We start from the raw sequence: 27,695 nt of genomic DNA on the forward strand, positions 1-27,695 counted from the left end.
GGGCTCACGCTGCCACTACAACCGACGGAAATGGCGGTGACGGCCAGGCGAGCAGCGTGAAGTGCTGATGCATTACATGGATCAAAAAAGGAAAACAACCCGACAGCCAATACATTGTTGGACAACTGACAATGTCGTCGAAGTAGAGCACCGTTTGTAGTTGTCATCACAAACCCATAAAACCTTCCCGGGGAAGTTTTCATCTCGTCGGCGGAGGAGTGAAAATCTCAACCGAGAGCATGGCTTCTTCCAGCACTCAGGTAGCTAAGCTAGTTAGCTCTCACTTTAGCCGGAGCAACAACAACAACTCCAGATGGATTTAGTGGAACCGTTATGTCGAGGCGCGTCAATGTCTTTCGTTTCTGCGCCATTCGGGACAAATGTAATAACGGAGCATAGCGTTTTCCACTTAGTTGGGCGGTGTCGTTTAAAACATCGGGAGTAGTCGTGTCATTGAAATTGTGAGTACAGAAAAGTGCTGGCTAATGCCCCCCCCCCCTCCTCCTCCTCCTCCGTCCCCTCCCCCCTCCAGCCTCATTGAAACACAAGCAGCATGGCAACGCTTTTGCTAACAGGCCCCGACGTCCCTCCATTCAAATGAGCCAGCGGTGGTCCTTCGCTGCCGTTTTCTCGCGACGTGACGTCCACGTTTTGGCCAAACGGGGCACAAACGCGCACAATCCACACCGGGAGACGTTCCACGGTGGAACCCCCGCAGTGTCAGGAGTTATTTATTGACGCTGGGGGGTGGAAAAAGTGAGAGAAAATTGCTGCGTGTTTTTGCGTGGCCCACCTGCTCAGCGGTGACACGGGCCTTGTTCTGTGCTTTATTTTTTTTTCCTAATCATTCCCACTTTCTGAATATTACGCATTTTTTGCGCTTCATGCAAATACCCGTTAGAGCGACAATGTCGCGTGCCAGCGGTTGGCGTTTCTTTTCTCGCACGCGGCGATGCGAAGCGTTATCGGTCGGATTTAGCATGCTAGCTCGCTAGCATGTTTGCACAGGTGCCGTGCTCCGTGCTGTCAGCTCCGCGGCTAAACGCTGTGAGACGGCGCCTCTCATGCCGCTTATCCGAGAATGGGAACCAGTGAAGCTCGATTAAAAACGTGTGCGCGTCCGCCTGCCGTTTTCTGAGCCAACAGTTTGTGTTGGGATGTTAGCTTGGAGTGTGAGTGACTTTGCAGGTTCGGAGTGGGGGTAATTCTGTGGAGAGCTAGCCGTCATGTGAGAAGGCCCATTTTGAAGGAGTGCAGCATGTCTGAAGTTTGTGTTTTGATTTTGAACGTTTGTTAGTATTACAGCAAACACAACTCTAAATAGTGTATTTTCGGTGTTGTATTATTTTCGGTTATTGGAGTAGCACATGGGCCAGACAGCACTATGGAGTAAAGGGAGGAAACTTCACCAAAGACTGAACTTGGGCATTATTTCCTGCCCCCTCCCCTCCAAAAGAGCCTTTCTATTGGATAACAGTTTAGCAAAACGAAAGTCAAAAATGAATCCTCCTTCCTGCTTTTCGGAGAAGTGCCATTTTTCTCTAATTGATTGGCACACATAAGTCTACAGTTTCACAGCTTTTCTACATATCTTTATTGTCCCATGATGGGAAATGTGTTTCCACAGGCTGACATGTCAAATTGGAAATACACACCACACACATGAAGATTTAACACACTTACCCAAAATAAAGTGCAACAATAAATTAATGAGGCAGCTTATTTAGAACAGCATTGACTGAGGGAACAAAACGGCCCATCTATAGCCAGGTATCAGGAGCTGAAAGGGATTATATGTAGCAGGCTCTCGCTGTCAAACTACTGATTTGGCGAGACGGTCAGTGAGTTCTGTGATTTTTGTTGAGAGGGAAACATTATTTTCAATGTCATTTCTAAAGTGATTTTGAGGAGCTTATTTCTATTTGCGAATGACAGCATGGTGTAAAAACAGGATGTAGTTTAATATATTTGTATAAATCAGTTAAGGGACTGTTTTGCTTAAAGTAATGACACATTTGTGAACAAATTAAGAAATCTAACAAAGCATTTAAACTGATTAAATATTATGCTGTTTTATGAATTTTTGTGCTCTGGTAGAAGGAAAAAAAAAATGAAGAACCAGTTGTTTTGCAGTAAAAAGCAGAGGCAGAACAAGATGTGCTGCACCAGCGACAAATGTGCCTTACTGCTTTGGGACGAATCTTAGCAAACAGGTCATGCTGGAAAGTCTGAAGAATACAACGTTTTACCTGCAGTCTGTGATGATGGCAGATTAAGTTGTACTACAATGTATTTTGTTCAAGCATTGTCTTGCAAATAAGAGCTTGAAGAGGCAGGAAAACATTTATTAATTTTGACAGCCATTTATGACCCACTTTACTATTCACGTCGAGTAATGTTCAATTCAAATGTTTTTTTTTTAATATGTAATATTCCTTTTTGATATTGTCTCTAGTAGGAAAAGACTAACATTACCTTTAAAGCTTATTGGTTTAGCTTTAGCTTGTTGACTGCTCAGCATTTGCTGTGTCTGCAGCTTCGACATGTTCAGGTTCCTGCTTCCTTGCCTTGGAAACGATGGTTTTTATTTAGGCGACACGTCGCTGTAGCTTCAACTGATCCACGCTGCAAAGTATGGAGGGTCGGTTTTCTTTTAGGTCTTTTTAGATCTTTGCAGTGTTAACAAACTGCATCAGTATGAGGCCCAAAACTAATCGCATTTTTGTGCAACTCAAAATCAACTTAAAGTGATCATCAACTCTCTTCTGGACTTTCCAGTTTTAAGTGTCGGTCGTGTTTTGATTGTTGTCTGAAAGGTAACAAAAATAGTTGGTATTCACATTTTGCTTTCGAGCATCAAAATAATTTTGGAAGTTTAGGGTTTTAATTGAAAAACAAAAAAAACTAAATCTTTGTGTGTAGGTAATTCAGTGTAACGGGGAACATTTGGCAGGTTAGATCAGGCGTAAATGGTGTGAAGGGCCCGGTCCTGTCAGTTCTGTGATAATCGTACTTGAGACAAACACAATTAGTTATTGTGGATGAAAATATTTCTATATTGTTATCTTCAAGTATTTTAGGTGTCCAGTTGTTGAAGGAGAAAAGACATTTCAGGATGGTAGCAAACTGGAACCTGCTTCAAGAGTAAAACAGTTTTTTTTTTTTTTTTTTTTTTACCCCTGTCGTTTTCAGGGCTAATAAAGTTTTCAATGTTCTACAGTCTCCCATAAATCCATCGTTATTTGTGCCCATGAAATATCCAGATGACTAGTGTGTTGTAAGGCATGGTTGACATGAGCAGGAGAAGCTTAGTGCGGGACGCTTGCAGAAAGCAGCAAAGCCACATTCTTTCTGTTGTGAGCGTATGAGCCGTCCTGAGGCCGTCGGATTACAGCTTGCTGTTTGTCACTTGTAGTGCCGTTTCAGCAATGTGGGCCCTGGTGTGTGTCGGGCGGGGGGCTTGTTTGCAAAGAGTTACATATGCTTGAGCTGCACTTTCTTTTCTCTGTGCCTCCCCTTTTCACGTTTCACTGTTTATTGGTGGGAGAGGATTAAGGGCATGTTCAGTGAGTTCCTTTCACCTTATCTTAGTGGCTTTGTTTTTTCTCCCCCCGTGTCGATGTGGTCACTCGACTTAGCCCAAGGTGTTGTTACCTCTGAAGTTAAAAGAATCATCTGTCAAGGGATTAACACGAGTCAACGATCTGCGCTTAATACAATGTATAATAATGTGAAGTCGCTGATTTATGGCAACAAAAGGTTCACATCACAATAATTCATTTCTAAAGTTTTCCCAATCTGCAGCTTTTTTTAAAGTTTTTTTTTTTTTATGTGTGACAATCCTCCAGGTTGTCTCTTACCTGTGTAACCAGCTGATAATAGCTGGTTGAGTTGGTACATTTTCTGCTTGAAACCTGCAGTTGATTGCTAATAAAAAAAAGATATAGCTGGCTAACTTCACTTTTAAAATGGGGTGAGAGTGAGAGGGTGGGGATAGCCCTCTTATTTTCCACGCCATGGCCCTTTTTTCCCCTTGAATATAAATACCTCAAACAGCCAGATTTATCTTTCTTGTAAGCAACAGATAAGTATTTATCATCCATAAAGAAGGCAGTTCATAGCAACAGGTGGGGAGGGGGGGAGTACTGCTTTAGTCTATACAAGTGGAGAAAACTCTGGTCCCCTTGGCCAAGGACCTTAAACAGCAGGAAACAGAACTGTGAGGTTTAAAGTTTAACCGTTCTGGCCTAATTTTAAATGCAGCCAAAGTGAGAGAGAAGAAACTTCCATTGGAATTGCTTTAATCATCAGTTACATAATCTGTCAAGATTCAACCCGTTTCCTGCACACTAAACAACCTACCCTGTGTAAAACGGCAAAAGCAGTATAATAACTTAATTACTTCTAAATATATAGTGGCTATTTATTAAGTTTGTCCTTAAGTTCAAATATGAAAATGTAAAAAAAAAGGGACGGCTACTGTTTTTTTTGTTTTTTTTTTTATAGTCGGTATGTTTTGCAACAAAATCTAATTCAAATTAATTACATCTTGTTATACTTTATATAAAAATGTAATACATTAATGGAATGAAACCCCCCCCCCACACACACACACACACACACACACACACAATCTTATACAATGAGAATGTCATCCCGGCCTAGATCTAATTATGTTATTTAACTAAATGAGTGCAACATACTCAGAGGTTAGTTGGGCCACAGCGATGAGGTGAATGAATGTGAGTGAACAGTTATCTGTTGCTGTGGACTTTCCCAATTTCAGACTATGGAGTCTTCTGTTTAAAAACGGTAAGCAATGAGTGAGATTACTGTATTTGTAGACTAGGTCGCTACACAATATAAGTTGCATCAGTCAAAAAATGCATCATAAGGAGGAAAAAAACATAAGTTGCACAGACTATATGGATTTATTTAGAAATGTATTTAACACTTAAAAACTGACATTTAATCTGGTAAGGCAATTTATTCAATTACACGGCTGCATCTACAACCGGCTGAATAAGATGGAACATACCTTGGAGGCTGAATGGGGTAAATTAGCATAACATTCCAGCAAATCCAAACCCGGAAAGTTCATTCCAGCGCATTTCAGCGTAAAATGCCGTTATGCTGAAACTTGTCAATAAGCTGAAATTAGACGGTGAGCATAGCAGTGCTACGTGCTAAGCTAACAGCACGACACAGATGTTTCAGAGCAACATAAAGCTCACGTCCATCAGCAAAGTTGTAAACCGCCTGGACAGCAGACCTGTAAGCTAGCGCTAGCTGTCATTAGCTTCATGGACAGCCCAATAACAGGGTTCTGTCAGGGCCCTTCGAGCCGCACCACGCAACGCTCTGCTGCGTGAATACATACTGAAACAGCGAAACACAATACAAACACGTGTTCTGTCTTTTGTTGTCTACAAGTTAATGTTTCAATTCATAGTTAAGTAGTATAAGAGCAGCATATAGCTTTCACAAGCCTAGAGCCCCGTTTTGTAGCTATAGACGGTACTGTTTACTTCTTGGTTCACGGTGTTCAATATGAATTACCATTTAAAATTGAAATGTCGCACCAAACTATTGATAAAAGTGCAACTTATAGTCTGAAAAATATGGTACCCGAACTTTACTGATGGCTAATGACACGAAGTTAATGGAAACCAGACTTTATTTTGAAGGCTGATTGTATTTTTCTTTATTGGTTGGTCCAGGTTAGGGTGACTCCATTTTGTGGTTCACTTCTCTGTTCAGTTGTTGAAGATGGGGGGGGGGGGAGTAATTAATAGACTTGAAAAACATACTTTTACAATTTGTATGACCTACATTTTTTTTTTTTATTGATTACGCTTAGACAATATCAATAACGGCACTCTTCTTTAGCTATTCAACATCCTAAGATTGTATCCTGTGCCCCTTTTTGGCTGAAAACCTAACCTGGTTAAAGGTAGTTTTAGTATTTAATTAGTCAATCCCACATGCAGTTCCCGGCGACTAACTCAGAAGTTTTGTTTTTATCACAATTTCCACAGCCAGTGGTTATTTTTCAAGGTTTGTGGAGTAATTGAAATTATGCCATGTGAAGTTTCTGAGAAAAGCACAAGTTCTACATTTCCCAACAACCAGCCATGCTGTTATCTTGACCGACGACTGCAGAACAGCAATACCCTGTCAATAGTTACAAAATGAATCAGCAAAGTATTAAGTGGTTTCTCTTTCTTCACATGTGGTAGAACACGTGCTTCACGTCAGAAGAGTTTTGTCCAGATGTTTTCCTGCCAAAAGTCAACAGACTGACCCAGGGTCCCATCGTTCTCTTGTGCGAATGATGGGCTTCCTTTCGTTTTGCTTTTTTGTAGCTCATCTAGATTCTGTTTGAGCTCTTTATTCATGGTTTATGTACAATGCTGACTCATCATTTTTTGATTCAATGCACCTTTGCGTAAGATAAGATTACATTATTTGCTGGCTGATGGCAGACTGTAACGGCCTAAGTACTTTGATACCAGGCAATAACCAGTTCAAATGTCTAATCTCTGGGGATTTTGAATCGGTTCAAGTTATGAGCTGCTTTGCAGATTATTAGTGGCGTTCCTTGAAATTAAGTTTAATACTTGTGCTATCCCATTCTTTTTAAGACCCTTTAAAAAGCTTTAAACATTAAAGAAACTTGGCATATAAATCTTAACTAATGGTGTTATTGATTTTTTTCTTTTTTTTTTTCTTCCACAGTATATCTTCGGGGAGTTCAGCCCTGATGAGATCAATCAGTTTTTCGTGACTCCTCGATTTTATGTTGAGGTAAGAGAAGAAAATGTATTTAAATTGTTTTGTAATTTAAGAAAAACAATATCACTTGTCTCCTCTGGCCAAGCAAATGCACTTTGAGTGTAGACCCGTGGGTCATGTCACAGAAAAAAATCAGTATTTTTACACCTTGGATATAATTAAAATGGTTATTGTAATAGATGGTAACCATCTGCTACAGACCTTATTCTGTCTATAAATTGAATTTGTTTTTTCTTCAATTTACACATTTTGTTTTACATTTTACAGCTTCCTCCATTCAATGACAAGGTTCAGTGTGTTAGTCAGTCTTCAGGTATGTACTTTCCACATAATACTCCATGTTTGCTGTTTTTCTTGAAAGTTATAGCATCTTAATATCCTACTCTCTCCGTAGTCGATGTTTTTTCTTCCTTTAGCTGAAACCTATGTTTGTTTAACAATTTTTTTTTTTTTTTTTTTTAGCTAAAATTCAAGCTTAGGCTTCCTCATGATTGTTTTCCTGATTTTCATGAATTTGTACATGTCACACTCATAGTTTGGAGTAGATTGTAAATGGATGGAGTTTATAATCATTTAATAATTTCAGCATAGACAGTTTAATTTTAGATGCTTTGGACCACCAAATTAAGATGTTACAACAGCCACCTTTATTTCAGTGGTGTCCATTTGCACATAACATTTGCCTTATCTTGATTTGTATTGATTATTTAGGAAGTTACTGCACTCCTGCTGTACCTTTTATTATGGAGTCTATGGGACTGCAGGTTTGCGGTGAGTTGAAAGGGCTCACACCCTGTGGCTTGACTGGTTGTTGTACATTGTCTCTAAGAACTACAAGTCCAGGTTTCAGAAACTGGTGGCTTTCTAAACTATGCATCTTTATTCTTTCTCTTGCCTGTTGGTAAACTCTGTAGAGCTTTGCATGCTCAAGATACCTAAAGTATCTTCTGTTGCATTTAATGCATTTGCACCACTGCAGGGCTCCAGATTAACGGAAATAAGGTTGAACTTCTATATGATTTAACAATCACAGCTTATTTACTAGGGGCATAGTGATGGTTTCTGTGGATGCTAACATTTGTCTGTAAAGGGATCCCTGAACTCTTATATCTGATTGCGATTTACTCTAATGAAGAATAATTTCAGTAACACTAACAGAATATTGTCTAACTTGCAGAGGAGGTATCTGCTCTTCAATGCCCTCTTTCCTCCTGCAGAATATTAGTTTATATTTAGTGACCAATAAGCTGATGAGTCACTTGAATGAGTTTTCTGATTTGCTTTTACTAATTTTTCCTGTTTATATTCACCCTCGCACCTCTTGCTGCATAATGATTCTTAATACAAGGGGAATTGTTTTTTATGAAGACTGTTTTACGCTGTTTCTTGAGTTTGTGATGTTACAAAATGATGTTTAGAGGCAATTTTTTTGTAAAAAGGATATTTCTTCCTCTAGCTAGTAACCTATTTAAATGTTTTTAGTTTTTTTCTGAAAATAAGCCTGTTTAAAATTAAACACAATAAAATTTATTTGCTATAAAAAATAAACACAATATTCTTTACCATCCATAGACGGTCCATCCATGATTAGTAACCTTTATATAGAAATGAATCAGAACATGTAGAACAATTTCAAAGAAATTCCAGGTAATCTAATAATGGCCATTATTCCACAACCAAAGTAATCCACAAATGTCCTCTGCAATGTGCAGACCACACACAGTCTGGCTAATCAACTCAGTAAAGTGTTGTCTCAACCACAATGCTAGGTTGTGCAATTTAAAAAAAGGCGTCTTCTACAACCGAGGTATCAGTTTTAAAACGTGTCCAAAATTTAGTTATTTCTAACTTTGTGTTTGAAGTTTTTCAGTGACACTAGGCATTTGAGGAAGGGATATGAGTAATACTGGTCTGAAATAAATAGTACAATTTGGGTATTATGGCAGAAATGGTAAGTTCCTTACATCTGTTTCCTTTGTGCAACATTGAATCAAGTGATTACTACTGAATAAATAATGATATATTATAATGGTTAATGGTTATTGAAAAATATATTTTAAACTTCAATATGTAATTTGTTTTTATTATTGTGAAAAAGGGGCTATAGGAGCTCGTGGGACTATGTAGCACAGGAATTTTTTATGTATGTTTACCACAGTTTTTTGTCATTGCAACCTTTTTACATTCCAATCAAATTTGTCCTTTGCTTTTGACCCACCCTTTAGTAAGCAGTGAGCTGCCACTGTGCGGCACCCAGGGAGCATTCTGGGACTAAGGGTCTTGCTCCGGGACTCAGAATGACAGTCTGTTGGATTCGTATCAGGAAACTAGCAGTCTTTACAGGACACAGGAGCTCTGCTGTCTAGGACACCACTGCCTACTGTGTTTAGCTATATTTGAAAGACCAATGATGCAAAGCAATGGTTGCTCAGAAAAGTTTTTACTCACTTTACTCTTTTTTTGGACTATAATAAGTACAATAATAAACATACTGAGATTAAAAACCTCTTCATTACTTAAGTCCCTAGTGTCGCTATTTAGCATCATACCTAAATTCTTTTCGTAGGTGCAGTGTTCAAATTACTAATCTACAATAACTTCTGGTTGAAAGCAAAAAAAAAGTTTACTACTACACACAAGTAGTAATATATATTTTTTGTATAATTAGATAAAAAATCAGACATTGAGAGGATATACAGAGATCAAACTACAGTCTACTCAAGAAGTTATGGGTTAAGAGTTAGAATGACAGAATTGATACTGAACACATAAATGTATTAAGGACTTTGTTGAAAAGGATAACGTCAAGGTGTCTTTATATGTGAAGAAACTACAGACACGCCTCAGAAATTTGGTATAAAGGTTTTTTTTAAGTTACCAATATCAGAAAGTCCCATGTTGTATGCATTAATTACACAGTGAAATATTTTCAGACTGTATTTCTTATGATTGTGATTACAGTTTACAGATGCCAAAAACCCAAAACTGCATTTTAGAAGTTTAGAATATTGCAAAAATCTAATAAAAAAAAACTTTTGATATGTAAATGTTTTATGGCCTACAAAATAATGGGAAACGGATGTCTAGAAGTCTGCGATTGACACCTTTTCAAAAGAAAAGGTAAAAACAAAAGGTAGTTGCTGGTTGAAGCTGGTTCTTCAGCGCGCTGTATCCAATCATATTTATAGACAGCTGAGTGGAAGGAAAAACTCGTAGGAAAAGGTGTGCCAGCAACAGGGATTTTGTTATAAACGGATAATTAGGTTTTCTTAACTAACCCAATATATTTGTTCTATATTTTGCAAAAGGCATCAAGTCCTCAGCGAGCTTTCTACCCATGCTTCTTTCTCTTGATGGGTTGTACTGAAACATTATGTCCTCCACGGGTGATAATAAAGCAATTCACGTATTTCAATTCAAAAATACTCTATTTCTGAAACACTATAGTTTTTTGGGTTTTTATCGTCTGTGAGCTGTAATCATCAAAATTACAAGAAATGAAGGCTTTGAATCTATCACTGTAATTAATCCATCCGAGTTTCACATTTTGAGATGAGTGACAAAACATGTTCAACTCTTTAATGATATGTTTTGAGATGAGGTGAGATGTTTCATGAATTGGCGCTATATAAATAAAATTGAATTGAAATTGAAATGTTTTGAGATGTTCCTTTTGGGACATGTATTTTTCAGGAAGGATTTTTGACCCATTTTTTTCCACACAAACTTTTAAAATCTTTACGGTTCTGGTGGTCTTTTCTATATACTCTGATCTCCAGTTCATGCCATATATATATATTTTTTTTAAATCTGGATTTCCTGGGGCAATTCTGTTAGTTTTACTTTCTTTCCCTGAATCCAATTAAGAGTTTCTTTGTGCATTAAGGACTATCATCTTTCTCGGAAATCAACATTTTATCCGTAAGATCCTTCAGAATATTACATTTTTCTATTCATCCGTCCTTATGTGGTGTTTGCCAGTACAATTATGTTTCTAGACAGACGTTGTTAATTTCACCTGCAAGTTTTACTTTAGGCATTCTGCTTTTAGGGTGATCTGCTGAACAATTTTTATTCTAGACGTTGTTTGCCGTGAGATCCTGAGCTCAGCTTTAGCTTCATTTCACCAGACTTTGTTCTTAGTATTTTACTGGCTTGTTCAATTCTTCTGCAGCAAACCTCTTGTACACTGAGTGTGCATAGAGGCCATTGCTGTATTATTGTTCATGGGAAAAAAAAACTGTACTTGCTATTTCCAGGAGTTGTTGAAGCTCTCTGGGTTTGCTGATTGCCTCTTGGACAACTCTCGTTTCTGGTCCTCTGTAGGGGATTTCAGAAAGGGCATGAAGTTCCCTTTGCTTTTGGCAATCGCACCACTCTGTGCAATACTTAATCAGAAAGCTTTTATTGGCCATCAGCTAATATTAAACGAGCTGAAATTGATTTGCACGTTGCAGCAGGAATGCATTTAAAATGTAAGAGGAGTTCAGCTTATTCAGGTTTTAATGCCCTTTTAGACATCCTTTTCCTCGTGTGTTCAGTACTCATTCAGTCATTCAACATTTGTGCCCATAACTGGATTTTTTTGGAGTGGATTGTCGTATTTAAACTGCAGGAAAAAAAACTTACCCACGGTCAGCACTCATAAAGGAGCGCGATGAAAAGGAAATGCAGTAAAGGTATTTTCACCGTTATAACACTGAATAAATACTGCTACTTCTATAGTAATAAGAAAGCAAGGTTGTTGTCTCCTGATTCTTTAACAGACACACGCTGAAGTATCCCGTTTGTCATCCCACAAATATTGACTTTCCAAAAAAGTAGATTTTTACCATTTTAATTGCACTGAGATTCAGACCATTTGTCAAAAATGTAAATAAAAATGGACCGTTGTCTCTGCTGTGGCATAACACGCCTGCTTAACACAAACCAGTCCCTAAAATTTATATCAATAAAAAAAGCTAAAATGTCTTTATATTTACAAGAAAACCTTTTTATTGTAGTTTTTAAAAAAAAATACGTTTTATAGAGTGTTTCTTTGAATGTTGGCCGTTAAATGAAATCCAGTGATCAATTTAAACTCAGCTGACCTCGGGGTTGTTTGAGTGGTAACTTAAAAAAAAAAAAAAGCAGTATTGTGAAGCGTATTCTCTGTGAGCAAACTAATCATGTTCTGTGTTTTTTTTTTTTTAATTGACGTGTTTTCTGCAGCAGAAGACTATCAGCACATTGAGTTTGGAGTTGACGAGGTGATTGAGTTCAAGCCGGTTCCAGCGAACGATCCTTTGCACAAGGTGTCGAGCAACCTGAACCCTCAGGCTCCAGAGTTCATCCTGGGCTGCCAGGCGGCGCCCAAGGCCCAGCAGGCGCCTCCTCCGGCGGCCGACGTCCCCGACGGGCGCCACTTCAACTCGCTGGACGGGCCCGACTCGGAGGCGTCGGCCCTGGACAATCACCAGTCCTGCCAGGACATGGACGGACTCGCCGGCAGCCTGGGACAGCGCGAGCGAAAGAAAAAGAAAAAGCGGCCGCCCGGGTACTACAGCTACCTGGACCCGTCGGCCAGCGGAGGCTCCGGCGGCGCTGATGGAGCTCCTGTCGCGGCACTGGTGAACGGACACGCACTCGGAGGCCCACACCACGCTTCTGAGGACGTGGACAGTAAGGCGTTGTCAGCGGATGAACTTAGTACCCCTGGACCTGCTTCCAATGCAACATCGACAGCATCCGCGTTTGCTCCCACATCCACTGCCACTCAGAGGACTTGTGACAGCCCTGAGGACTCTTCTTTGGACTTGACAGGTGGCGCTGCCTCTTTATCCGACGTAAACAATGCAACTTCCTCCTCCTCATCCTCCTCTCATAGCAGAGAGATGACGGAGGGGTCAAGGACTGCCGACCAGCAGCTGGAGCATTTGGCCCCGCAGAGCCCCGATCTTTCAGATACCCCACACAGCCCCCACTCCAAATCCCCGCTTCCCCCCTCAGCTGCTGCAGCCACTTCCTCGGTCTTCATTTCCACTACGACTACTGAATTAGAGGGGACTCCGGCGGCAGACACCGGCGTGGCCAATGGGCTGGAAGAGGCCGTCGCTTCAGATGGACACAAAGACGACTGTGACAGTGGGGAGCAGGGTCAGCCTCTTAGCCCAGACTCTGTGACCCAGCCTTTAGTGGCGGAGCAGGCGAGCTCTCCCGCTGCTGCTGCTGCTGCTGCACCCACTGCCAACCCCCCCAAATCCTGGGCTAGCCTGTTCCACAACTCCAAGCCTCTGCCTGGCAGCCCTCAGGCCTTTGTAGAGGTGAAAAATATCGTGGAAGTGGCATCTCCCTCCCCTGCGACGCCAGAGCAACCTGAGAAGGTTGGGGAGATTAAAGAAGGTCCTGTCCATGTATCAGAAGACCCAGTGGCCCCAAAACTTGCAGGTATTCTGCGTTTAAAAAAAAGCTCACATTGTTCTGTTTCACTCATTCGTTAGAGGTGAGAATAACTGGATCCGTTACCAAGCCGCAACTACAACAAATGACCACTAGATGGCAGCACTGTCTGCTGCATAACTTTGATACCAGTCATGAGTTATATTTGTAACCCAGTTGCCTGCATTGCTCTACAGCATCAGAAGTAGGTCAGGAATGCCTTCTGGGTCTCACCCTGAGAGAGAGAGAGGGGGGGGGGGGGGAGTTTCCACACGGCTTTATTATCACAGGTGGATAGATTCTTATCTGAAAAACTTCTTCTGTAGCCCCTCTGAGGGACGTTTCCAGATGTGCATGTCATGTCGGGACACTGCAGATTAGTCCCAGGTTGCTGTTTAGAGGCAACTGAATGTGATTGATGACTAAAATAGTTCGGCATGCACAAATAGGAAAATGTGGGCCGATATTAATATTGCTGTGATGAGCGATAACCTAGATTTACCATCATTATTTATGACCGCCTCACCCTAAACATACACAGAGACGCCAACGAGACGCGCACAAACAGCCTTTTCTAATGTCGGCCCACTTTTTCTTATCAGGCGGATTTGTAAAGAAATGATTAGCATGGGCTAATACCGATGTTGATGCCAATATTTTGTGCATCCCTAGAAACAACTGAATCTGTTCTGTAGAGTAAACTTTATCGTCCGCATCGGGAAGTTTGTTTTAGTGCCAACAATCCAGTGCACCTAATGCTAACGCATTAAACGGCCACTTTTAAAAACTAAGGAGAGCCTAATGCGATGTTAAGCTGGAGATTAATAGGAAATTCAAACATGAATACACTTTTTCAAAGTACTTAAAGGGAGACGTAACCTTTACACGACCTGCTGGAGCTTCACATTTAGACCATCTTGAGATGCTGGTGTTGAGTTTTAAAGGTGCGCATCTTATTTAATTTTGTTGCTTTCATCTTTAAAATGTTTAAAATAGCAAATCGTTGATGGAAAGATGATTCCTATTTGAACTAAAGGGTAAACACTGAGGCAGGATAATCAGATTTTCAACTTGATGCCAATACTATGAAAAATACTTTATACTATTTTTCTATTGGGTATTTTTTTTACCCAAAAAGGTCAGAAATGATCAATTGCAGTATGAAGATATTTAAATTGGTGCTTAACCAGTTGGTGGTCAGTTAAGCAGCCGTTTAGCAAAAAGTGTTGCCAAATCGGAGCATTTTCACCATGTATTTAAGGGGTCCTTTCCAGAATTAGTACGTTTTGTGGGTTTTTTTTAGTTTAAATTGGATACATTTTTTTGGCATCTTTCATTTGTTAAATCGGAATGATTTGTAAAACTTTCCGTAAACCACATTTTATCATATATTCTCTTAAAATCCACCTCATAATGCAGTCTTGGCCAAAATGCACATTTCCCCTGCACAGCTTCTGCTCGTCCAGCAGCTTGTACTTACATGAAGAATGTGTTTTTATGTAACACCATTGCATCTTTATTTATATAGTGGGATTCACTTTGATTTACAGTCATCAGTCTACAAGTGTTTCAAAACATCTGAGCCATATGTGCCATAAAACATCAATTTATGCTTGTTTTTCCTCCAGTGGTGGACCTAAGATGCCACATCGTTACCGCCAATGGGATTACAGCTTTAGTCTTTTTGTGTAACTTCTTTCTTTTATCTCTGCTGTTTTTAATTTTACTGGAAAAAAGGCAAACCTCGTTGCTGTTAACAAACACGGAGCCACAGACCAGCTGTAGGACGGCCTATGCAGCTGGTTAAAATTTGCTTTTAGCAAAGTTTTCTCAGCGCAGAACACAACTTGAGGGTGATTCAACAGGGATTAGGGAAAAACTTACTTTGCTGCAGGATATATTGGGATATATTGTCAGTGAGCAAAGCATTATTATAGTAAAATGCTGAGATTAATAGTAGGGATACACAACATCTTTATATTAACATTAGTACTAGTAAATATTAGTATTTTTTTCAACCCATCTGCATTAGCCCCATAGTAAACATAAGCTAGTATTAACTATTTATTCTCTTTATTCCCACCCGGTTGCTGTTTGTGTTTCGGGTGGGGTGGAGGTCATGTGTTGGCTTTGGCATGTGACAGTGACGCAGCAAAGGATTGTGGGATGTTTAACTCAAGTGTCAGCGGAGTGGTCTCTTTCTTTTTTATCCTTTTTGATATTTATTGATGCTCTGAATAAACCAACAGTGGAGAAAATAGTAATAATAACAATACTGGCAGTTTTGGGGGTTTTCTGAAACCACTATTTGGATTTTATTGTTGTCAAGATCTAAATTTTTATGAAAACAAAACACTACGATAAAGGCACAGCCCTACTGCCCAAGTTTGCTCTTGATGCATCACCAATTAAAAATGCTACATAGATGAGTGAGTTTAAAATGGTTAATTTCCAATGTTGCCGATTGTTCTTGTACTGATAATACAGAGAATGTCTTTATGAAGTAATAATTAACATGTTTCTGTCTTACAATGCCCACAAAGTACAATAGGAACGGTTTACAAACTTATGTTAGCGGTTTTTATACTCTATATTTTATTACCATTTGCATCTAAAGCTCGTTTTAGTCCACGTTACCATGGAGACTGTGTTTTTTAATGACAGTCCTCCTTCCTAGGCGTGGTACAGAAAACTCCTGTTGTCATTCAGCTGGTCTCTGCTGATGCTGTCGCCAGAGCCAGAGATGAGAAGAGGAACACTTATGATTATAATTAGAACCTCACCTTAATCTCAGAACTTTTAAAGTTCAATTTTATTTATTTTTCTTTGGGTTTGTTGTCATTTTCATGAAGCTCCTTGTTTTAAAAATTGTCTGTTTGAATTCCCAGAAATTATTGAGAATGTGAAGTTGATACACAAACCAGTGTCTTTGCAGCCGAGGGGGCTGATCAACAAGGGGAACTGGTGCTATATCAACGCTGTATCCTTTCGCTGCTCTTCTCACACGTTCACGCGGCTCCTGTCGGCGGCGGCGCTGCTTTCCGTTTCTCGTCCTCCCGTCTGTTCGCCTTCCTGACTCTGAGCTCTCAGACCCTTCAGGCCCTGGTGGCGTGTCCGCCAATGTATCACCTGATGAAGTCCATTCCTCTGCATAATGAAAGAACGAGCACCTCCACACCCATGATAGACAACTTGTAAGCTGTGCTTCTGCAGATGGATCTGATATTTTCTAAATGCGTTCTGCTCTGAAGTCTCTTTGTTCCCCCTCTCTGACAGCGTTAGGTTGGTGAATGAGTTCAACAACATGCCAGTGCCATCTAAACCCAAGCAGCAAAGTAAGATGTTAACCAGTGCAAAGCTGACTTTTTTTTTTTGGGGGGGGTGGGATCATTCATGGTGTCTGATGCGTTTCTTTGTGTTGTTCACAGCTGTTGGCGATAAAGTTGTAAAAGACATTCGTCCCGGCGTCCCTTTTGAGCCGACGTACATTTACAAACTCCTCACTCTCATCAAGTCGAGCCTCTCGGAAAAGGTGAGGAGCTGCCTGTGGACGTACCGCACACTCACCGCAAAGCAGCGTGTCCAGCCTTTCACTGTTATGGTTACACTTTGTCTGGAACAGGCAGTACTCGTGGATTTGGGTTGCACAGACACATTTTCTTGTAATTGGATCATTTTCGTAGGGAAACTCTACATGACTTACGCTGACTCAAAATGCTCATGTTGGTATTTAATGAGCCCTGCATACCCTTCCTATCTGCTTGCTTCAAGGAATTAGCGTGCGCACATCGTGGTTTTCATTGTTGATTTTGTCAGCAGGTTTTGAGCGTTTTTAATTAACGATGATTTCCTTTTTTCAGGGCCGACAAGAGGATGCCGAGGAGTATCTCGGGTTTACCCTCAATGGACTCCACGAGGAGATGCTGGCGTTGAAGAAACTAATCTCGCCTCAGGAAGAGAGTAAGCGACGTTTGGAGTTTAACTTTCGATGTTAACATTTTTCTTTTGACCTTATTCTTCGAGGGTCAGTGTCCTTTTTGAGTGTGCAGCTGAAACAGTTTACATTTAATGTAACAAGGTCAATAAGCTGCTGCTGGGCTGTTGAACTTTACTTGGTTTGTAAGAAATTCTGAAACTGATAAAAAAGGATTTCTTTGCAGATTAATTTTGTTGTAATTGCAGAAAAAGCAAACATGAGCCTTTATATTTGAATTTCTGTGCAAAGGAAGGATGCAGAGCTTCAGAAGTGGAGTGTTGAGTGTCTTAAAGTCCGAAAAAGTTGCAAAACGAACGAGATTGATGTTCTGAGTATGTAGGGGGGAAAAAAGAAACCTGAATAAACTTTAATCCATATTTTATGATCAACTAATACAAATCTGAATATTATGAAAACTTATATTGCATTTCAGATGTTTTACATCTTTGATTTGCCTCGTCCACATACAGGGTTGTTTGTTTGTTGATTCATCCGGATTAATCCACTCTTACTCCAAAATAAAATGGGGCCATTTATCAATTATGTTTTTTTTTGCATAAACCTTCTTTAAAGGTCTCTGTAAATAATGTAATATTTTAAATAATACGGATATCAAGTCCATCCACGTTACCATGGAGACTGTTTTTTAATGACAGCCCTCCTTCCTAGGCGTGGTACAGAAAACTCCTGTTCTCATTCAGCTGGTCTCTGCTGATGCTGTCGCCAGAGCCAGGGATGGGAAGAGGAACATTTATGATTATAATTAGAACCTCACCTTAATCTCAGAACTTTAAAGTTTAATTTTAGTTTATTTTTATTATTTGGGTTTGTTAAAATTCTGTTTGATTTCCCAGAAATAATTGAGAATGTGAAGTTGATATTCTGATTTTCAAAATATGTAGGGTAAAAAAAAGAAAACTGAGTAAACTTTAATCCATATATTATGATCAACTAATACAAATCTGAATATTATGAAAACTTATATTGCATTTCAGATGTTTTACAACTTTAATTTACCTCGTCCACATTTAGGGTTTGTTCATTCATTCAGATTAATCCAGTCTTATTCCAAAATAAAGGGCTATTTCTTAATTGTGTTTTTTGCATAAACCTTTAAAGGTCTCTGTAAATAATGTAAAAAAAAAAAAAATAGACTAAGTCAATTGATTTCTTACTCCACTGCTAAACCGGCAGACATCATGTGTATTTGTGAAAATTATTGAATTTATCTTTTTTTTTATTTGACAGCAACAGATATTTCTTACCAATCAAAGTGTCTGTAGAGCAACATTATTATGCTGATCCGACATGGGGGTTGACTAAGTTAAAAAAGCTACAATAATTTTCTAATGTCACCCAAAATTAATTATTTTTTATGAAGATCAAATCTGACTGAAGTCATACCGCCACAGTCTGGCAGAGAGCTTTTTTTGGTTAAGTCTTAGGTTACCATTAGCATTTTTACTCTGTTTAAAATTCATAATTTGGTATATTTTGAATGCAGTTCCACTTAATCATATATGAGCGAAGTTCAGGAAAAAGGTTTTCCTGCTTTAGCGCTTTGCTTTGAATGTGTTGACATTTATTGCTAAATGCTTCAGCTTGCCTCTGCACACCTCTCCTGGTGTCTCTGAGCACGTGCAGAAGAGGTCACATGACAAAGAGGGTCAACAAGGCTTGGATTGTAAGAGAAAACCCAGACTCGTTGAATAAAAATGAGCTTTCCTAAACGGGCCATCACAGATTGCTGGGTTGACATAAATAGTAAAATTAATAAGATCATGTCAGGAAGAGGCCTGTCACGATAACAAATTTTGTTGGACGATAAATCTCGTAAATATCATTGCGATAAACCACAATATTGTAATTTGGAGACCCTTTTCAACTAATATGATAATGACGTAGTAACATAAGTATATCCTCTCAACGGCTCAGATAGATTAAGCAGTTGGCCGCCATCATTTAGCTTAAACTCCCAGACGACAGTAGGGTTGTCAGGAACAATTATTTTAATAATCAATGATTCTATCTTTTATTGTGACGATTAATTGAGCAATGGAATGAAAAATCTTCAGATTTTTCACATAATTACTTACGCTTATTTTATGAGTACCGTATTTTTGGGACTATTAGTCGTTCCGATAAAAGTTGCATCAGTCAAAAGAAAAAAACCATAAGTCGCACCAGACTATATGCATTTAGACATTTATTTAACACAATTCAAGAATAAAAACTGGCATTTAATCTGGTAAGCAAATTTATTAAATTACATTGCTGCATCCACAACCGGCTGAATAACAGAACATAAGCATGTGATTAAAATGTATCGTGTGATTAATTGATTAATTGATTATGGTGACGGCCCTAGTGAGGAACTCCATTATTGTTGATTTTTGTAAAAAAAAAAAAAAAAAACTTGAGTTGATACCTGGAGTCTGAGCAGGACAGCCTTTCAGGGGCTATAACCTGTTGAAATGAAAGCAAGCAAGAAGTAAAATCATTTTGCCAATGTTATGCAGAAGAATATCTACCCTTTTTTTTTTTTTTGAGGTTTTATCTCTACAGCGAATGTTAAAGTAGTAAGTCGATGCTGGGTTGGAGTTTCTCTTAACAATATTATGTTTAAGCTTAATTTTCTCTGCTTGTTGCGTCGCTAAGCTGCCATTTTAAAGTCATCAGAGTAACTTTTATCTTTGATTATTTTTGTTTTCTACCAGAAGCTCCTACACCCAACGGCCCAGAGTCCCAGCCAGGTGGAGAGGAAGATGGAGCTGAGAAGGAGGAGGAAGGCAGCGAGGACGAGTGGGAGCAAGTCGGTCCCCGAAACAAGACCTCCGTGACCCGACAGGCTGACTTTGTCCGCACCCCCATCACCGACATCTTTGGTGGACACATCAGGTGAATTATCATGTTATCACGCTTCTGATATTTGTTCTGTGGCCCAGTTACGTAGCATTCATGATGGTTTTTACCCGCGTTCAGGGTGACATTACCAAATGCTTCGGCATCTCCAGCCTTTCTTTTAAATCCTTCTTTGTGGTGAAAAGTCTGGACAGCTAGACGTTGAGCTGCCCTCCACAAAGGTCCTAACTTTTTAGAAATTGGGAATTTTGCCTCCCATAATGATACGTTCTCTAAAGTTCTGGTCTGACACCGTTCTCGCACGCTGTTTTACTGTGCCTGAAAGGGTCCTGTTCTCCGAAGTGGTTGTGTGGCCGGAGAGAAAGAATTTAGGAGGGTTGTCTTGAGTTGCTACAACGGTTGCTATTAAACTGTTATCCATGGCAGGTTTAAACCATTATTAAGAACAGTTGTTTTACCTTTTAAGATTTCTCATTATCAGCTTAGAATAATGATTCACAGTAATAATAAAGGTCTTAAGTTGGCGATTTTGTGGTTTAAAATGTTATTAGGATGATCTGCTGCTAATTTTCTCAGTTCTTTGGTTGTAATGCAGTTCTTCTGGCCTTTTCCTGACAGATCGGTGGTTTATCAACAAAACTCTAAAGAGTCGGCCACTCTGCAGCCTTTCTTTACGCTGCAGCTCGACATCCAGTCTGAGAAGATCCGTACAGTTCAGGAGGCTCTGGAGACGCTGGTGGCCCGGGAGTCTGTGCAGGGCTACACCTCCAAAACCAAGCAAGAGGTACGTGGAACAGACCTTTTTCAAAACTGTGGCCTGTATAACAATTAGGCCGTGGGCCAGAATCTGTAGGACGCTTCCTTAAGAAGTTTCGTATGAACTGTCAGGGGGCAACTTTCTTCCACCAGGATAAGTTGCTACACATAGCAGTGATCTCAAAACACCAATGTTCCCACGTTTTCGCTTGCACATTAATAAGTTATAGCCGATAAAAAATCTAAACTGTGGCGCTCCGGTCCAAGAGGTCACGTGATTCGATTTTTGCTGCTCAGCCAATCAGATCGCTGTATTGTCAGCTGTGCGCGTTCATCAGTTCATCATGGCTGCGCTCGTAAGATGTTTGTATGCATTTGTTTCCAGATGAAGAAAGCCCAATAATAGCATTTTCTGGCGCCAGCTGGCAGAGATCTTGATGGCAAGAAAAAAATAAATAGCCCAGACCATCTGTCCATCCATCCATCCATCCATCCATTTTCTAACAGGCTTATCCCCGCTGGGTTTGCGAGGTGCTGGTGCCGAGCTCCAGCTGTCAATGGGTGAGACGCGTTGTATAAACTCGTTGTGCCAAACGAGTTATCCCCTTCGGAATTTGTAGAATTTTGTATTGTATTTTTGAAATCAATAAAAGTTTTAACCTCCAGCTTTGTGAAGTCTAAATATTTTAAACATCACATTCTAGTAAAATGAAATTAATTTTTTTTAAACTCCTAATACGTTGTTCTATTTTTAAAAGAGACATATCTCGTTTTCTTAATACGGTTAATATCTCGATAAGGTTCTTGGTTGAATTAAAATCTTATTAAATCTGATAATTTTGGCTGTGCCTTTATTCAGTGTTCATTTGATCACACGTGAAATCCGCTTTATATAATCTATTCATGCGGGTTTAGCTACCAAAAAAGAAAAAAAGAGAACCAGCAGACAGCTGTGATGGACTTAGGAAGGTGGATTTTGGTTTCAGCAGACAGACATTCGACAATCTAATAACATAAAGCTAATATTTTCGTGACACATCTGGAAATGACCGTTTTCTTTCTCATAACGTATTATACTGGATGGATGGATGAACGATAATGTAACGACACCATTGCTATATTTCGTTAAGAAAAGTAAAACATCCTCATTTCCACGCCTAATAGGTTGGAAATGAGGCGGAGTTGACTAGATTCATTCTTCCAGCTGAATGCGCTCTTGGCGCAGGGAATACAAATTCTGGCGGGGATAAGTCGTTTGGCACAACGACACCTGTGCTATCCTAGCGCAGCAGGTCTTGGTGATATCACAGTAAATTGGGCAAAAGTCTGGACTATTTCTGCCCTGCGATGGACTGGTGACCTGTCCAGTTTATACAACGCCTCTCGCCCATTGACAGCTGGAGATAGGGACCGGCACCTCGCGAACGCAGGGATAAGCGTGTTAGAAAATGAATGGATGGATGGATGGATGAATGGATGGATGGATGGATGAATGGATGGATGGTCTGGGCTATTTATTTTTTTCTTGCCATCAAGATCTCTGCCAGGTGGCGCCACAAAATGCTATTATTGGGCTTTCTTCGTCTGGAAACAGACACAACAGAAACAACCATCTTACGGGCGCAGCCATGATGACGTGGTAAACTCGCTCAGCTGACAATACAGCGATCGGATTGGCTGAGCAGCAAAAATCGAATCACGTGACTTATTGGACTGGAGCGCCACAGTTTAGATTTTTTATCGGCTATAACTTCTTAATGTGCAAGTGAAAACGTGGGAACATTGGTGTTTTGAGATCACTGCTATGTGTAGCAACTTATCCCGGTGCAAGAAAGTTGCCCCCTGACAGTTCATACGAAAAGTCACCGTACAGATTCTGGCCCACGGCCTAAATCTGTTCATCGTTTTATGCTGTATTTCTGTTATTTGGATTTCAAAATATTCTCAAGTTTTAATAACGGAGGGGACGAAAACTTTTATGGTATAGTTTCTAGTTTATGGTTATATTAAGCTTTTTTTTTTTTATATACCCAAGTTTCTTTTAAAGGGTATAATTCCAAAACTATAATTTAGCAATTATATTTGTCACTTAAGCAAAAATGTTTTTGTTCTCAATGTTTGTTGCATTCAATGAAAATTGAGATTCCCAAGCTCTAAAATAAAAACGATTAGAGGTATAAAAAATCTGTTGGGGGAAAAAAAAAAAACCTAAATCGTCAGAAATTGTAAACCATATTTCTGATATTTCTGAAGCTTGAATATTTGGCTTGTGATCATACATTTGTTAACAATAAAGCAACAAGGAACGCAAAAAATAATATTTCCTACTCCTGAGGTTTAGTGAAATGCATCAGTTTTAAATGAAATTTGCATTAATAAGGTGACTTTTCAGCCGTCTATGGGTAATAAAGACACTCCTAGGGTTTTCACAACTTTTCTTTTCCAACACAATATTACTTCTTGTTCAGTATTTCATTCATTTCTCTTCAGAAAAACCTAATTTGGGTTTAGCGGGTCGTATAAATGGCCTGTAGTACTGGGATCAGGCTGTTGTACTGTCCAACAAGCTGCTCCTGCACCCCTTTCATCTCTGTTTTGCTTTCAGATTGAGATCAGTCGGCGGGTAACTTTAGAGGAGCTGCCACCTGTGCTTGTGCTCCACCTCAAAAGATTCGTCTTTGAAAAGACTGGAGGCTGCCAGAAACTGACAAAGAACATCGATTACCCCGTTGACCTGGAAATCAGCAAAGGTATGCTGCTTATTCAGAAAGTTTTCATTTGACGTTAAAGTTGCTCTTATAGAGTTGTTCAACAACCAGGAGAAGGCGCTGTGCAGCAGAATCTGATCTTGTGGTTTAAACATTTTGGTCAAATCAGTGAATTTGCTTTAATTTGTCGCTTTCAGATCTCTTGTCCTCTGGAGTGCGGAGCAAAGTTATGAAAGGCCAAAGAACTTACAGGCTCTTTGCAGGTTTGTTGGTTTTATCATTTAGATCAAATAGTTGAACCTTTTTTCAAAATCATTTTCTGTAAATTACTCTAGAAACCATTATTTACCGTGGTGAATTGACTCCTTGCATGTAAATAAGATATTTAGCTTGTGGGGCAGAGTCTCACTGCAGAAATATAACTAAAGGGCGTTTACCTCTGCTGCAAGAATTTAAATGTTAAATAAAAACCAGTGGAAATTGTGGATTTATTGAAAATTGAAGAAAAATAAGTTTTTAAAATTGTGTAGCCCTATTAAATGATATCAAATATTTCTATAAAAAGTAAAAGCATGTTGTTTATGCAACATTTGACCAAACTGAAGCGTACATTACGTCATATTAATTAACCCACCTTGTTGATGAACCCGGATGTGACGATTTACTACTTCTAACCGCGTCATTCATCAACGTAAAGTATTTGTAAAAGATAGTTCTGTGATGTTGAATTTTGCTTTATCTGTTCCTAATTTTAAAATGACACTCAATCTAAACTCTAAATTGTGACGCTTCGCCCCCCTCCGTGTCTTTCGTTGCCAACAGTTGTTTACCACCACGGGAACAGCGCGACCGGCGGCCATTACACCACTGATGTCTTCCACATTGGTCTTAACGGCTGGCTGCGCATCGACGACCAGGCGGTGAAGGTCATCAACCAGTACCAGGTGTTGAAACAGACGGCCGAGCGCACCGCCTACCTGCTGTACTACCGCCGCGTCGACCTGCTGTAGAGACGCCCATCCACGTCCCCACACACACACACACACACACACACACACACACCACAAACATGCCCAAAATGCACTTCCAGACAATAAAGTGCTTCTACATACGACAAAATAAAAAAAATAAAAAAACACCAAACTAATGAACAGGAACACTGCCCGACTTGTTCTCTTGCAAGATTTTCCTCTTCTTCCCTCCTGTCCCCGCTTTCCAGAGAACCAGCTTTTCCAACGCCTTCTCCCGTCTCCCCATGGGATTTTTATTTCAGAAGAGAAGCAAACTGCGTTCACAAAGATTTTCCCGTGACTGCGCTCTCTTCTCTGTTCACCACTGCGTTGTTGTTTTTTTGTTTTTGTTTCACTTTTAAAGCAAAAAGGAAGGACTGCTGAACAGACAGGTGGGGGGGGGGGGGGGTACAGGTTGGGACCCGAGGCTCTCCTTGGACTGAGCCCACAGCCTGGCTCTGGCGAACAGTGAACTCACACAGGAGGAACTATCTACCAATACGCTGCAAGAGGACTGCAGGGGAAATTCTCTTCTTCAAATGACCTTTTTTTTCTTTTTTATTTTTTTTTTTTAAAGGAAATTACCTAAAATGTCAGTGTTTGCCTTTTAGCAAAGGAGAACTGTCGGCCTAATAAATTAGCAGCAGTTTGAAAGCTTGAAAAGGCCCAGCACCAGCAGTATCACCAGTCTCATCCCCTCCCAAAAAAAACAACCAGATTGTGTTCTCCTCGTGCCGCCGCCATCACCTCCTCGTCCTCCTCTTCCATTTTCTCACTTTTATGATGCTTTTAAACCTAGGTACAACTTGAGCCATAAAAAAAATACTACAAAAAAAAAAAACAAAAGCAGGAAAAGAGAGGTGGTGCTTCGGATTGGAAACAGCTTCCTTGTTTTTTGAACGATCCTCGTTGTGGGATTTGGGTTTAGATTTAGAATATTGTTGAAAAAGAAAATCTATTAATGCGCTTTAGACTTTAATAACAAATAAGCTTCTCTGCACAGAGAATGAACTGATGAATACAATGTGAAAGGCGAAATGCATATTTTACAAATATTTGGATCCAGATGTATTAAAAACAGCAAATTTAAAAAAAAAGAAACCGACCGGCGACAGTTCAGCTCCTCAACGAGTCCCGATTCTGGTTTTTAAAACGCAGCTCCTGTCCGGGAGAAGAAGCAAAAAAGATCGAGACAGATTCCACTGCAAAACCCGCCCTGTTTACTTTTTAAAAATAATGTTCCTCATCTGTTCTCTTTCTTTATTTGCTCGTCAGAGGTATCCACTTGTGTGCTTGGTGGTTTATAAGTGCAGCGTTGAGCCACACGACGCTCTTTCCACCTGAACTGTGCTGCAAGTCGGGGGTAAAACTCTGTAAAACTAACATCTGTGAAGAGCTAAGGACATCCCAGCTGTTTTATAATCTCCAGAGAAGTGATGAGTCATGAGGGGGAGGGGGGGGGGCTATATCACTGCTGAGCTTTGCATAGAGACCCTGGACATGCACACAAATGGAAATCATTTTTTGCTTTTGTTGAAATGTTTTGGGTTTATTTTGGATGTTGCTCATTTAATTGATTTTTTTTTTCTTGCCGTTACTAAAATGTTTTTTTTTTTCTTTTCATTTTTGTCATTGATTAGATGTTGTACTGCTCTTGCTCCCTTTAGAAAAAAAAAAATGCTTGCTTTGGAATTGGTGTTTTCCAAATAATTGAAAAGTCTAAAGCACAAAAACAAATAAAATAGTTATTTGCTTGATATTTATTACTTTTTTTCTTCCTATTTTTCCTTTTTATTTTAATTTTTTTTGTTTTTTACTCCAAACCCATTTCATTCCAGCCACCAGTGTCACCTTCACAGCCCAACACATGATTCTGAAGTCCAGTTTGTGTCTTCTCTCATGTGGACTTTGCTTTGGACGCGCAGCGGTCTGGTTAGTGAAACAAGGCGTGCGGTTCAGACTGTTTTCAATGGTACCTTTGCTGCAGGGTAACAAATGTTCTACTTTTCAGAGGTATGTGCATTTAGAATTAGTTACCATGCCTTTTGATTTCAAAGCTACACACTTTAGGCTTGTGACAAAATTTTAATATTTATTAAAAAAAACAACTAAAGAAAACCCTGATAATTGGATTTTATTTCTGTTCTCAGTGTTAGGTTGTAGGTTATGAGGTCAAATCTTTCCAGGTAAACCAAAGGACAGCATTATATCGCCCCTACTGCCTTTCATCAACTTTGTACTCCGACTCTCTTTTGCCTTGTCCATTCGAGGTCTTGTCCGGCGTCGTCGCGCGCAGGAAATGACGTCAACGGTTGAACCATCACAACTTTTCACGTAGTTCAGCTGTGCTGCTGGCTTTTGTTTCTGCTCAGAATCGACACTGTTATTTTTGCTTATTAACCCCTTTTTATTAAAAGAATGTTTTTCCTCCTTTTGGGGACTTGAATCGGACGCCTGGAGTTTTCTGTTGTATCTCGGTGTCTTGTTGGCTGGTAAGGAAATGTTGCTGGAGAAACGGCTTCGATGTCTTTTTATTTCTTTTCTTTTTCTTTTCCTTTTTTTAAGTGTGTGCTCTGAACACTTTAGTCTGCTGGGAACTGTTGGGATCTTCATCCAGAACAAGATCTGTTCATTTTGAAGCCTTCAGCATTCTATTTTGTTTATTGTTCAATAAAGGATTGTGCAAAAAAAAAAAAAAAAAAGCAGTTTGCTAACCACGTGTAGTCTGAAGAGTACCTGCTTTCTTATGACGGAAACCCTTCTGCAGCTTCTAGACCTTGGACTGGCCAACACAATGTGCACAATAAACCAAAATGTTCTAGATTCTTGGTCTACCGCACATCTTTAATCGCCTTCCTCTTGTTGTATGTCTATATGTGTAATTGTCCTTTTGTTGTACCTTCCTCCTCTTGAGGTCAAGCTGGCTGCCTCTGGACCCACAATATTTGTTGAGGTTGTGGCCGGGCTCGGCTCGCTTTGTTGTAATGAGAAGCAGACCCATGACTGAGAAATTTGCCATGTCAGGCTTTTCTGTCCTGCTATATGCCATAATATTATTCCTTTCATACTATAGCTGTCCTCTCCGTCGGGTTCACCCTAAAACTTCAAATCATGTATAACATTTTTGCCATAAGAAAGCACTCGTGTTTTCCTTCGAGCATACAGGCTAAG

The 27,695-nt window shown here is 39.7% G+C and overlaps 1 protein-coding gene across 4 annotated transcripts; it reads left to right on the forward strand.

Moving 5' to 3' along the window:
* Positions 1–27,347, forward strand: usp10 (ubiquitin specific peptidase 10). 4 transcript variants are annotated; one of them, XM_036136355.1, is made up of 15 exons: positions 1–260; positions 6,739–6,807; positions 7,063–7,108; positions 7,507–7,566; positions 12,007–13,221; positions 16,101–16,192; positions 16,303–16,406; positions 16,489–16,547; positions 16,641–16,744; positions 17,073–17,172; positions 19,906–20,086; positions 20,669–20,834; positions 23,412–23,556; positions 23,712–23,777; positions 24,337–27,347. In XM_036136355.1, exons 1-15 carry the CDS (start codon positions 240–242, stop codon positions 24,522–24,524), a joined length of 2,616 nt encoding a protein of 871 aa, XP_035992248.1. In that variant the 5' UTR covers positions 1–239; the 3' UTR covers positions 24,525–27,347. The 4 variants fall into 4 exon arrangements, with proteins under 4 accessions (XP_035992248.1, XP_035992249.1, XP_035992250.1 ...); XM_036136356.1 differs by having other exon boundaries at positions 12,010–13,221; XM_036136357.1 differs by lacking the exon at positions 7,507–7,566.
* Positions 27,348–27,695: the final 348 nt, after the last annotated feature.

Source organism: Fundulus heteroclitus, chromosome 4, assembly GCF_011125445.2.
Source record: "Fundulus heteroclitus isolate FHET01 chromosome 4, MU-UCD_Fhet_4.1, whole genome shotgun sequence".
NCBI classification, from domain to species: Eukaryota; Metazoa; Chordata; class Actinopteri; order Cyprinodontiformes; family Fundulidae; genus Fundulus; species Fundulus heteroclitus.